Raw genomic sequence first — 14,139 nt, 5'->3', positions numbered from 1 at the left:
AAGGTTGCCACATTCACAGGAACAGTCTCAGCAGCTGTTTTCTTCTTGCAGTTGTCTTTGGGATAAGACAACGGCCTAGTGGGTATTGGCATTAGACTATTAATCCAGAAACTGGGGACCCAGGTTTGAATTCCTCCATGGCAGATGGTGGAATTTGAACTTAATAAATATTGTCTGGAATTAAGAATCTACTGATGACCATGAAACCATTGTCGATTGTCAGAGAAACCCATCTGGTTCGCTAATGTCCTTTTAGGGAAGGAAATCTGCTGTCCTTACCTGGTCTGGCCTACAAGTGACTCCAGACCCACAGCAATGTGGTTGACTCTCAACTGCCCTCAGGCAACTAGGGATGGGCAATAAATGCTGGCCAGCCAGCGATGCCCATGTCACATGAATTTTTAAAAAATTGCATGTTTTTAGTCCTTGTCCTGCCTCGCTAAATCAAACGTGATCTAAAACAATATTTTATTTTCCTTTTTCAGCCTGAAGATCCAGCCTTTGCCTCTCAGAGTCAAGTCTACAATGACATTGGTAAAGAAATGCTGCAACACTCATTTGAAGGTTACAATGTATGCATTTTCGCATACGGGCAAACGGGAGCCGGAAAATCCTATACTATGATGGGAAAGCAGGATAAAGATCATCAAGGGATAATTCCACAGGTGATGCTCAATCTGAATTTGTAACGCTGCGACTAAAACATTTTGGACCATAAAGTGTAGGAGCAGAAGTGGGCCATTCGGCCCATCGAGTCTGCTCCACCATTCAATGAGATCATGACTGCTCTGATGTACCCAACTCCACTTTCCTGCCTTATCCCCAACCCTTGATTCAGTGGGTTTAGCTCAGTTTGCTGGACTGTTGGTTAGTGATGCAGAGCGATGCCAACAGTGCGGGTTCAATTCCTGTACCGGCTGAGGTTATTCATGCCTTCTCAACCTTGCCCCTCGTCTGAGGTGGGGTGATCCTCGGGTTAAATCACCACCAGGCAGCTCTCCCCCTCAAAGGGGGGAGCAGCCTGTGGGCACCTGGGACTATGGTGACTTTACCTTTAGATTTCCTTACTGATTAAAGATCCGTCTATCTCAACCTTGAACATAATTAATGACCCAGCCTCCACGGCCCTCTGCGATAAATTCCACAGATTCACTACCCTCTGAGAGAAGAAATTCTTCCTCATCTTTGTCTTAAATGGGTGACCCCTTACTCTGAGGTTATGCCCTAAAGTTATCCTACATTGTCCCAAAAAGGGAAACACCCTTTCAGCATCTACCCTGTCAAGCCCCCTGAGAATTGTATACTTCCAATAAGGTCGCCTCTTATTCTTCTAAACTCCAATGGGTGCAGGCCCAAGCCTATTCAACCTCTCCTCATAAGAAAATCCCTCCATACTCGGGATCAACCTAGTAAACGTCTGGACTTTGTGAATAGCTTTTTATTTTGATGATGGCCCCACAGAATGTAGTTGAGGCCAAAACGTTGTCATTTCAAGAAGAAATTAGATATAAGCTCTTGGGGCTAAAGGGATCAAGGGATATGGGAGGAAGGGGGGAATCAGGATATTGAATTCGATGATCAGCTATGATCAAAATGAATTGCGGAGTAGTCTCAAAGGGCTGAATGGCCTACTGCTTCTAGTTTACTAATTTACAAAAGCATGAGTTACATAGAAGAGTCTTTCTGTCAATGGCTTTGTTCAACATGCCATTGATTGTATTATGGCATGGCTGGTGAATGAAAATGCCAACTGGTAATTATGGTGGTCAGCACTTTCATAGAATGTAAAATCTATTTTGTTTTATCTTGCTTTTAAAAGAAAATCATCAGCTCCAACGCCTAGCATGAGTCAATCCTTGTATTGGGTAGAATAGTCACTAATACTTTAATCCGTCAACTGATTTTTTTTTTTGTAATCCACCGAAGAAGTGACTAAAATTAGATTTTACAGCAACTGTAATTTGGTTAGGTACATTGATTCTGTCTCTGGCAGTCGGCTGCAGTAGGGATAAAGGTGGATGTTTTGATGTGCTGGAAAACTTGAATGTTTTGAGCATTTTAAACCTTTGTGCCCAATACAAAGTAGTTTAAAATGAAATAAAATTAATGGCCATCTAAGAATTCAAGACCAAAAATCTGCTTCAATGGGGAACATCCTCCTCATCTTGACATGGTATCCCAAAAGGAATAGGTGATGGCCTAGTGGTATTATCGCTAGACTATTAATCCAGAAACTCAGCTAATGTTCTGGGGACCCAGATTCAAATCCTGCCATGGCAGTTGATGGAATTTGAATTCAATAAAAAATATCTGGAATTAAGAATCTATTGATGACCATGAAACCATGGTCGATTGTCGGAAAAACCCACCTGGTTCGTTAATTTCCTTTAGGGAAGGAAATCTGCTGTCCTTACCTGGTCTGGCCTACGTGTGACTCCAGAGCCACAGCAATGTGGTTGACTCTCAACTGCCCTCCAAGGGCAACTAGGGATGGGCAATAAATGCTGGCCCAGCCAGCGACGCCCATGTCCCATGAACGAATAAACAAAAATGTTACATTCGCACGTAGATGATCAGATTTGTCTTTGATTGGTGGCTTCTGCTGAGACCATAAACAGTAACTTGTTCTTTCTTTCTGCAGCTTTGTGAAGACCTCTTTGAAAAAATCAATGACAACAGCAATTCTGACATGTCGTATTCCGTGGAGGTAAGAAACAGCGCAGAAAGAACGTGTCAAAGAGAGCAACTGCCGGATTAGAACCCAACTCTTCATTTCCAAGTAACCTATTGGAGGCTGAGGTTTAGTTCCATTTCCTGTTGTCGTGGGGTCATCGTGGGCCTGATCACATCTCCAAAGTTCCTTTTTCATAGAATCATAGGATCCCTACAGTGCAGAAGGAGGCCATTCAGCCCATCGAATCTGCACCGACCACAATCCCACCCAAACCCTATCCCCATAACCCCATGCATTTATCCTAGCTAGTCCCTCCGACACTCAGGGAGAATTTAGCATGGCCAATCCACCTAATCCGCATATCTTTCGGACTGTGGGAGGAAACCGGAGCACCTAGAGGAAACCCACACAGGCGCGGGGGGGGGGGGGGGGAAGAGTGTACAATCTCCACACAGACAGTGACCCAAGCCGGGAATTGAACCTGGGTTCCTGAGGCAGCAGTGTTAACCCATTGTGTCACCGTGCTGCCTTTTTGGTGAAAGAACTTTTAAAAAATCAAGACCGATAACTTTGTGGCTTTGTATAAATTGTTGAAGTAATTTATTGGAATGAGTGAGGGAATGCATTAATTTATTGCAAAGTACCATGGATTTTGCAGATAGTCATGGCTTTATAGTACAAGTGGGCATTTTCAATACTTATAGGACCTTTTCCCCCCCCCCCACTGGCAGCTGCTGTGGGGAGATTTCTGATGAGCATTTCGCCCTGTATACATGAGCCTTTAAGTTTCAGATCAGCTGATCTAAATTGCACCTTTCGTATATTTATGTAATAACCACATTTCAAAACTTTTCTTATTCAATGTTGTTCTCAGTCCTTAGACTGCCTGTTAACTAATGAAATTTTGCAGTTAGATCATGAGTAATCCATATCTAAGGAAGGATGTGCTGGCCTTGGAAAGGGTCCAGAGGAGGTTCACAAGAATGATCCCTGGAATGAAGAGCTTGTCGTATGAGGAACAGTTGAGGACTCTGGGTCTGTACTCGTTGGAGTTTAGAAGGATGAGGGGGGATCTTATTGAAACTTGCAGGATACAGCGAGGCCTGGATAGAGTGAGTGTGGAGAGGATGTTTCCACTAGTAGGAAAAACTAGAACCAGAGGGCACAACCGCAGGCTAAAGGGACGCTCCTTTAAAACAGAGATGAGGAGGAATTTCTTCAGCCAGAGTGTGGTGAATCTGTGGAACTCTTTGCCGCAGAAGGCTGTGGAGGCCGGGTCATTGAGTGTCTTTAAGACAGAGATAGATAGGTTCCTGATTAATAAGGGGATCAGGGGTTATGGGGAAAAGGCAGGAGAATGGGGATGAGAAAAATATCAGCCATGATTGAATGGCGGAGCAGACTTGATGGGCCGAGTGGCCTAATTCTGCCCCTGTGTCTTTTGGTCTCATAATGAAACAAGAACCATTAGTCCCATAATGTCCGTCACTAGACTCTGCACTGCGGAAACTTTGCACCTGAATTCTAGCCAGAGAAGAGATGAATGTGACACCTGATGAAGGTCATGAATAAGCTGAATGCTGATAACCTGACTTGGCTGTCTTAAAACTACTTGGAAATTCAAATTATATCACACGTGCAGTATGAATTGGTGGGTTATTTTTAAACATCAAAGTGATGTTGATGCTACACAGTGGGAGGCAGTGGCGCAATGACACTGTCACTGGGCTAGTAATCCAGAGACCCAGGTCAATCCCCTGGGGGCCTGGATCAGCAGGTGGCAAAATTCAATAAAAATCTGGAATTAAAAGTCTAGTGACGACCATTGTCAATTGTCATTTAAAAAATAAACCCATTTGGTTCACTAATGTCCTTTAAGGAAAGAAATCTGCCATCCTTGCCTGGCCTGCATGTGACTCCAGATCCACAGCAATGTGGTTGACTCATAAATGCCCTCTGAAGTAGTCTAGCATGCCACTCAGTTGAAGGACAATTAGGGATGGGCAACTAGCCGGGTGCCGCTGCCACCCCCACCCCAAACATCCCATGAATTAAAAATAAACTTCTGTTTATGGCTTTTGCCATCATCTAGAAATTAGATTCCTGAAACAATAGCTGACTTGTGAATGGGACATGATGTGAAGCAGCTTTCCCACTTCCTGTTTGGAATTGATTTGCAGAATTTATTTTTAATTCGGATCACTCCCATTCCATCATATTTATAGTGCTTGAATCTCAAAACTGTTTTCAAAGGTACATGGGATTTTCAAGGATCCAGAATTTGAAATGTGTATTTGATGGTCATTGTAATTGTTCTCTCCACCCTCTCTCCCCTCCCAAGAACAAAAAAGTAAAAACCTTTTCCCAGGGTGGAAGAGTCAATGACTAGGGGGCACAGGTTTAAGGTGTGAGGGGCAAGGTTTAAAGGAGATGTACGAAGCAGATTTTTTACACAGAGGGTGGTGGGTGCCTGGAACTCGCTGTCGGGGGAGGTGGTGGAAACGGATACGGTAGTGACTTTTAAGGGGCGTCTTGACAAGTACATGAATAGGATGGGAATAGAGGGATATGGTCCCCGGAAGGGTTAGGGGGTTTTAGTTCAGTCGGGCAGCATGGTCGGTGCAGGCTTGGAGGGCCAAAGGGCCTGTTCCTGTGCTGTAATTTTCTTCTTTGTTCTTTCACCCACCTGCTAATCATGAATCTACCTACCTCTGCCTTAAACTATCAGTACGGGCATGAAAGTGGAGTTGAGGCTAAGATGAGCTAAGCTGTGATCGTATTAACTGGCGGAGCAGGCTTGAGGGGCTTAATTGCCTACTCAAAAAGTAAAGTTGATTTATTAGTTACAAGAAAGGCATATATTAATACTGCAATGAAGTTAGTGTGAAATTCCCCTAATTGCCACGCTCTGGCGCCTGTTCAGAGCAATGCACCTAAGCAGCACATCTTTCAAACTATGGGAGGAAACCCACACAGACACGGGGAGAACATGCAACCTCCACACAGACAGTGACCCAAGCCAGGAATCGAACCCAGGTCCCTGGCGCTGTGAGGCAGCAGTGCTACCACTGTGCCATCCATCCTGCTCCTAGTTCTTATGATTCTTATGAATATGCTTTGCTGAATCATTCTTCCTTTCCTTCCTTGTCCCCGTTAAAGATCAAAGTGCCTTAACACTGACCTAATTCCTAAATTTCTAATGTTTATGTTGCGAGCTCTTGTTGTTCAAACCCAATCATGTTTTCATGTTTGTTTGCAGGTCAGTTACATGGAAATTTATTGTGAAAGGGTTCGGGATCTGCTAAATCCTAAGACCAAAGGAAACCTACGTGTCAGAGAGCACCCACTGCTGGGACCCTATGTAGAAGATCTTTCCAAACTGGCTGTAACATCCTATACAGACATTGCAGATCTCATGGATGCAGGCAACAAAGCCAGGTTGGACATCCTGGATCAGATTTATTTAAATTTGTGCTATATACACTCTGTATCCTCACTACTGTGCCATTTTCTTGGCAGTAGTCAGTGGTTGTTGGCCGTTGTATTCCACTCTTGGGTAGGGTGAGGCGACAGGTCCCCTATCTCAGCTGAAATGGGAATCAAATCCATGCTGTTCACATTATTTCTGAACCACACTGTAGCCATCTAGCCAAATGAGCTAATCTAGCCCCTTTACATGTATAAAGCCAAACAAAGGGAGGGATAGTAGAGGGACAGGTAGTATTGAGGAAGCAGGGGGGCTGCAGAAGGACTTGGACAGGTTAGGAGAGTGGGCAAAGAAGTGGCAGATGGAATACAATGTGGAAAAGCCTGAGGTTGTGCACTTTGGAAGGAGGAATGGAGGCATAGACTACTTTCTAAATGGGAAAATGCTTAGGAAATCAGAAACACAAAGGGACTTGGGGGTCATTGTTCAAGATTCTGTTAAGGTTAACGTGCAGGTTCAGTCGGCAGTTAGGAACGCAAATGCAATGTTAACGTTCATGTCGAGAGGGCTGGAATACAAGAGCAGGGATGTACTTCTGAGGCTGTATAAGGCTCTGGTCAGACCCCATTTGGAGTATTGTGAGCAGTTTTGGACCCTATATCTAAGGAAAGATGTGCTGGCCTTGGAAAGGGTCCAGAGGAGGCTCACAAGAATGATCCCTGGAATGAAGAGCTTGTCATATGAGGAAGGTTGAGGACTCTGGGTCTGTACTCGTTGGAATTTAGAAGGATGAGGGAGGATCTTATTGAAACTTACAGGATACTGAGAAGCCTTAGTAGAGTGGATGTGGAGAGGATGTTTCCACTAGTAGGAAAAACTAGAACAAGAGGGCACAACCTCAGGCTAAAGGGATGATCCTTTAAAACAGAGATGAGGAGGAACTTCTTCAGCCAGAGAGTGGTGAATCTGTGGAACTCTTTGCCGCAGAAGGCTGTGGAGGCCAGGTCATTGAGTGTCTTTAAGACAGAGATAGATAGGTTCTTGATGAGGGGATCAAGGGTTATGGGGGAAAAAGCAGGAGAATGGGGATGAGAAAAATATCAGCCATGATTGAATAGTGGAGCAGACTCGATGAGCTGAGTGGCCTAATCTGCTCCTATATCTTATGGTCTTATTGTCTAAAGTATTATGATAGAAGTTATCTCAATCTCTTACAGTGCCAATCAGGGGGAGGGGTGATGCTTCAGCATTCATGGAAGCTTGAGACCAGAATAACATTGTACATTAAGATTTGTAGCAGGGCTTTCATGTTTGTTCAGTCTAACTTTTATATTTTCATTAATCTTGTGTCTAAGAAATTGCGCTGCTACCAGACCACGCAGAATCATAGAATCCCTCCAGAGCAGAAGGAGTTCATTTGTCCCTTTGAGCCTGCACTGATCACAATTCCACTCGGACCTTATCCCTGTAACCCTACGTATTTACCCCCTGACACTAAGGAACAATTTAGCATGGCCAATCAACCTAGCCCACACATCTTTGGCATGTGGCAGGAAACTGGAGCTCCTGGAGGAAAGCTACGCAGACATAGTGAGAATTTGCAGATTCCGCACAGTCACCAAAGCTGGATTGAACCTGGGCTCCTGGTGCTGTGAGGCAGCAGTGCCAACCGTGCTGTGAGGCAGCAGTGCCAACCGTGCTGTGAGGCAGCAGTGCCAACCGTGCTGTGAGGCAGCAGTGCCAACCGTGCTGTGAGGCAGCAGTGCCAACCATGCTGCAAAATAAGAGGCCGTTCCCAAGTATCATCGGCAATTCATTTCACTGTGACGCTCAACCATTGTCAAGAATCAAGGTTTTTGTGCAAATGTTTGTCTGGAATGGAGCCTGACCTTGTTTATCATTGTATTGACCTTCCCTAATCTAATGTTAAGGTTATCAAGTATCTGAATTGTTGCTCTATAGTCAATGGTTCATCACCAGTAACTGCACTCAAGGTCCGCACATGTACCCACTGGAGCAAGGGTCGCTGGGCTGGTTATCATAGAATTCCTACAATGCGGAGAGAGGCCATTCAGCCCGTCGAGTCTACACCAACAACAATCCTACCCAGGCCCTATCCCCATAACTCCACCTACTCATCCCGCTAACCCATCTAACCTACGCATTCCAGGACACTAAGGGGCAATTTAGAATGCACTTAACCGGCACGTCTTAGGACTGTGGGAGGAAACCGGAGCACCTGAAGGAAACCCACGCAGACACGGGGAGAACGTGCAAACTCCACACAGACAGTGACCCAAGCTGGGAATCGAACCCTTGTCCCTGGCGCTGTGAGGCAACAGTGCTCACATGCCACTGTGCCGCCGTGATTATAAAGGACTTTGTGACGCTTGTGGAATTAGCCAGGAGGAAGTGGTTAGTGATTAATAGGGAAAAGGAATGTATTAATTTGAGAGATAAATAAACCATCAGTGGGATTCTGGATATTGGGAAGTTCTTGGAGGAAGCAGATTCCCCTGTCCCGTGAATCACAGCCCTGTGGAGCAGCAGCTATAGAATCATTTTTGGTACTGATTTTTTTCAGCAGTAAAATACAAACATTTTTTTTAAATTTCAGAACCGTGGCAGCTACAAATATGAACGAGACCAGTAGCCGGTCCCATGCTGTTTTCACCATCGTTTTTACCCAGAAGAGGCACGACGTGGAAACTGATCTTTGCACAGAAAAGGTATAAAGTTGTGACTGATTCAGGAGAGAAAGGTTTTAACTTTTTTTGGTTCTAAATAACTTGGTTTAATAATTTGGTTCTAACACTACATTCTGCGCTCTCTCCTTTCCTTCTCTATGAACGGAATGCTTTGTCTGTATCGCGCGCAAGAAACAATACTTTTCACTGTGTATGTTAATACATGTGACAATAATAAATCAAATCAAATATATTTTCACTTACTGCCGCTTCTACTTCTGATGTTGATTGTTTTTCCAGTTACGTTTAGCAGTTAGCAAACTCTATTTTAAAATATTTTAATTTTTTTATTTGTTCCCAACTAAGTGTGATGCAACAATCCAAAACTTTGGCAAGTAAATTGGTGTCTCTAAAATTGATTTGATTTATTATTATCACATTTATTGGAATACAGTGAAAAGTATTGTTTCTTGCGCGCTATACAGACAAAACACACCGTTCATAGGGAAGGAAAGGGGAGGGTGCAGAATGTAGTGTTACACCCATAGCTAGGGAGTAAAGAAAGATCAACTCAAGGCAGGTCCATTCAAAAATCTGGTGGCAGCAGGGAAGAAGCTGTTCTTGAGTCGGTTGGTACGTGTCCTCAGACTTTTATATCCTTTTCCCGATGGAAGAAGGTGGAAGAGAGCATGTCTGGGGTGCGTAGGGACCTTGATTATGCTGGCTGCTTTTCCAAGGCAGACAGAGTTGATGGATGAGAGGCTGGTTTGCATGATGGACTGGGCTTCGTTCACAACCCTTTGTAGTTTCTTGCAGTCTTGGTCAGAGCAGGGGTCGGATCAAGCTGTGATACATCCGGAAAGGATGCTTTATGTGGTGCATCTGCAAAAGTTGGTGAAAGTCGTAGCAGATGTGCCGAATTTCCTTAGTCTCCTGAGAAAGTCGAGGCATTAATTACCATACCATTCAGCAAATGGTCTTTGGGAGAGAGGCAGTGGCCTAGTGGTATTGTCACTGGACTAACAATCCAGAGACCCAGGTTAATGCTTTAGGGACATGGGTTCAAATCCCACCACTGCAGATGGTGAAATTTGAATTCAATAAAAATATGGAATTAAAAGTCCATGCATGGCCATGAATCGATTGTCATAAAAATCCACCTGGTTCACTAATGTCCTTGAGGGAAGGAAATCTGCCGTCCTTACCCGGTCTGGCCTACATGTGACTCCAGAGCCACAGCAATGTGGTTGACTCTCAACTGCCCTCAGAAATGGCCTCGCAAGCCACTCAGCTGTCAAGAACTCAGCTCACCACCACCACCTCCAAGGACAACTAGGAATGGGCAATAAATCTGGCCAGCCAGAGACGCCCACATCTGGTGAATGAATAAAAGAAACAAATAAAGAATTTTTGTCGGGATTTCATAATGGAAATTCCATAAGTGCCTTTCACGGGAGTATTCTCAGTGTAGCTGGCGATAAATCTTTTGAGCATTCATGGATTTTTACGTGTGTTTTTCCTTTTTGTTTTTTCTTCCTTCCATCATGAGCCATGGTCATGTGGGAAGCACCTTGAGTCAGGAGGATTTGCGGTTTAGGTCTCAATGTAGAGACCTGTGCACAAATGTCCACCCTGATGCCTCAGTACAGTATTGAGGGGTTGCTTGCGTTGTCGAAGATGCCGTCTTTTTGAAGGGACATTAATCCCAAGGCTCCGTACGCTGGCTCGGATGGATATCAAAGATCCCATGGTATCATTTTGAAGAACAGTGGCGTTATTCCCAGCGCCCCGACCAATATGTGTTACTCGGTCATCATCACTAAAACAACAGATGATCTGTTCATCATCATATTGATATTTGTAGGATTTTTTTGTGTGCAAATTGGCTTCAGTGCTTCCCCATGTTACAACAGAGGTTACACTTCAAAAATACTTTATTGGCTGTAAAGCACTTTGGGATGACCTTTGTCTTGAAAGATGATATATAATTGCAAGTCTTTCAATTGCAAGTCCTCTCCATATTCAAGAGAGGAATCGGTTACTCCTATAAAGCTAGCCATGCGGAGGTTAACTGTAGCCATGTTAACAAAAGAAAAGTTGAATGATTCTTTGTTCGAGTCAATGTTTAGCTGTTTCTTGGATTTTTGGTGCTAAAGGGGATGGAGCAACCATTCCTTTGCAAATGTATGCCAAGTCCTGCACAGTTTCACGTTCGCTAATGTCCTTTAGGGAAGGAAATCTGCCGTCCTTACCTGGCCTGGCCTACATGTGACTCCAGAGCCACAGCAATGTGGTTGACTCTCAACTGCCCTTGGGCAATAAATGCTGGCCAGCCAGTGACACCTATGTCCCATGAATGAATTAAAAAAGGTTCGCACAGGATGGACTTGACAATGTTTCCTTATCCCTGAGCGAGTAAACCCAATGTTCACCCAACTTGCTGACCGCTTTTTGTCTCACTCCTTCTCCCCTCTGACACTTCTACTCTTCAGAGGCTGTAATATCACCTAACGGTTTGGTTGAATCAGAAGCTGATGTTATTTTATTTTTTAAATGCAAGACCAGGTATCCAATTTTGAAAGCTAAGTGAAGTATGACGGGTGTTGTAAATTTACTCCTTCATTAGGTGAGCAAAATTAGCCTCGTTGATCTGGCTGGTAGTGAACGAGCTGACTCTACTGGAGCTAAAGGAACAAGATTAAAGGTAAAAGTGAATGGCAGATTTCTTGCCTATCTTCCCTTAAGTCTGCTAATTGAATACAGTCACTCTTTATGTAATCTCCAGTAAGACACTTGATGTGAGCAGTGCATGTTTTCCTGTGACAATTGTCATGTTGGAACTCTCAGTACAGTCAGTGTATTTTGTGAGGTTTGTTAAAGGGAGTCTGAAATGTAGTATTGTGTTATAATTATTTAATTGTTGGGGGAAGTTTATTTGTGGGCCCACTAAGGTCAAGTAGACTTTGATGGGGGTGGCGGGGAGAATCAAACCATCTTGAACTCTAAAGGAGGAATGAATTTCAGGTTTAATTTTTGTCACAAGTTCAATGTGTTGACCTAAAACAAATTTAGTTAACGATCTCTTCACTTTCAGGAAGGAGCGAATATCAACAAATCACTCACAACATTAGGAAAAGTCATCTCTGCCCTTGCGGAAGTGGTGAGTTTGTAATTATTTACCTGTGTTGTCTGAATATTGCTGTTATAATTTTTAAGATGGGAAAGGATTGTTTCGCTATAACATGTTGTCTTTTTTAACTTGTGCTGCCGTTGCAGGATAACGCTCCCAGTAAGGTAATGTTCCGACTATAATCATTATGTGCTTATCTAATATTTATTTTATGTATGTGACACCAAAAAAATCTAAAAAGAATCTCTGAAAGCTCTCCATTGTGTGGTACACTTCATTCACTGGATGCACGTTGCTTGATTGTTTCAGAAGCAGCACGGTGGCACAGTGGTTAGCACTGCTGCCTCTCAGCGCCAGGGACCCAGGTTCAATTCCAGCCTCAGCTAGTTGTCTGCATGGAGTTTGCATGTCCTCCCCGTGTCTGCGTGGGTTTCCTCCGCGTGCTCCAGTTTCCTTCTACACTCCAAAGATGTGCGGGTTAGGTTGGTTGGCCATGCTAAATTGACCCTTAGTGACAGGGGGATTAGCAGGGTAAATACATGGGGATTACGGGGATAGGGCCTAGGTGGGATTGTTGTCGGTGCAGACTCAATGGGCCGAATGGTCTCTTTCTGCACTGTAGGGATTCAGTGATAAATGTCACATATATAATAATGTGTCTGCATTTTGAAATTACTGAGGAAATATTTCTTGATGGCATGACAATTGTTCTGTCTCTGATTAGTTTTGAAGTACTAAAGCACTACACAGACCACACTAATCCATCCATTTAGAACTGACCGCACATGTGACTGGCAAACAACTTAACCTTTTGACTAAAGTTTTGCTCTCCATTTGAAGAGTAATTTGAGAATGTGGATTAGGTATTGAGTTGGAATTACACATTTATTTTTAATACTTGACTAACACTGTTGTTGAAGCTTGATGCAAGTTGTCTTTACTCATGGTGATGCTATTGACCTTTGCAGACAAAACCCATTTCTACCCCCTCATCCATTCATTCATCGTTGTTTTATCTTTCTTGTAATAAAACACAGGGCCACCATTTTACAGTGACTGAAAAAAGTTAAATTGCTTTGTACTATTTATTTAAAGTTTATTTATTAGTGTCATACGTTGGCTTACATTAACACCACAATGTGGGCAACAGGGTGGCACAGTGGTCAGCACTACTGCCTCACAGCGCCAGGGATCAAGGTTCAATTCCGACCTTGGGTCACTGTCTGGGTGGAGTTTGCACTTTCTCCACGTGTTTGCATGGGTTTCCTCCGGGTGCTCCGGTTTCCTCCCACAGTCCAAAGGCGTGTCGGTTAGGTTGATTGGCCATGCTAAATTGACCCTAGTGCCAGGGGGATTAGCGGGGTTACAGGAATAGGGCCTGGTGGGATTGTGGTCGGTACAGACTCGATAGGCCTAATGGCCTCCTTCTGTTCTGTCCCAGTTTGACTTTTAGCCATTCGTATATTTATAGATTTAGCTCTGGGGCGCGCTCTCGACATCAGTGAAGTATTTGGCAATTACCGTACTAATGAAGTTACTAGGATATTTTCACAGTAATTTCATTGCAGTGTTAATATAAGCCTACTTGTGACACTAATAAATAATACAATGCAATTTAACTTTTTCCAGTCACTGTAAAATGGTGGCTCTGTATAGCTCTTGACCTTTTCTCTTGTCTAATGCCTCTTCAGTAGACAGGCTGTGCTTTGTGGTTTTGCGATGAAAACATCTCCCAGGATAGAGCAGGGTTGTAGAAGTTGCCAGAATGAATGTTGCACAGGGTGAGGGCCATCTGCCAGTTTTAAGGAACTGACATCATGCTTTCTACGTTAATCCCTGCTGTGACTTTTTGAGTTCCTGATTTGCTCGTGACATTTGAAAACTGGCTCAGTGTTTGGAACATGGTCTCCAAAAAGACACAGCAATCTGTGAAAGTTGCCGTGAGTCGGGAGCAGTATTCAGAAAGCTGATGCCTTCCAAGATCAACTCGGCCGTCCATTTAAGTCTCAGCAGTAGTTCCAAGTTCTCTTCTGACCCTTTCACTGCCTTTTGGAAATCCTTACATCTCTAATTACCAATTGCCATATAGTCCCTCTTATGTTATGTAATATTGACCAACAGGTTTATTTGGAATCACCGAGCTTTTGGAGAGCTGCTCCTTCATCCACTCACCTGGTGAAGGAGCAGCGCTCCGAAAGCTCGTGATTCCAAATAAACCTGT

General features: G+C 43.8%; 1 protein-coding gene across 10 annotated transcripts in view; it reads left to right on the top strand.

Moving 5' to 3' along the window:
• The window catches only part of kif1b (kinesin family member 1B), a 237,337-nt gene that overhangs the window by 75,110 nt on the left and 148,088 nt on the right, over window positions 1–14,139 (top strand). For 5 of the 10 annotated variants that reach the window (XM_078238675.1, XM_078238674.1, XM_078238677.1 and 2 more), the window contains exons 4-10: window positions 486–665; window positions 2,642–2,707; window positions 5,934–6,112; window positions 8,719–8,830; window positions 11,415–11,492; window positions 11,883–11,948; window positions 12,065–12,082. In XM_078238675.1, the coding sequence (XP_078094801.1) occupies window positions 486–665; window positions 2,642–2,707; window positions 5,934–6,112; window positions 8,719–8,830; window positions 11,415–11,492; window positions 11,883–11,948; window positions 12,065–12,082 (699 nt within the window). The remainder of the gene's footprint in view (window positions 1–485; window positions 666–2,641; window positions 2,708–5,933; window positions 6,113–8,718; window positions 8,831–11,414; window positions 11,493–11,882; window positions 11,949–12,064; window positions 12,083–14,139) is intronic. The other 5 variants (XM_078238676.1, XM_078238673.1, XM_078238670.1 and 2 more) reach the window with 1 other exon arrangement.

Source organism: Mustelus asterias, chromosome 22, assembly GCF_964213995.1.
Source record: "Mustelus asterias chromosome 22, sMusAst1.hap1.1, whole genome shotgun sequence".
NCBI lineage: Eukaryota > Metazoa > Chordata > Chondrichthyes > Carcharhiniformes > Triakidae > Mustelus > Mustelus asterias.
The sequence above is the reverse complement of the archived record's forward strand: the minus strand, read 5'-3'. Positions and strand labels throughout refer to the sequence as shown.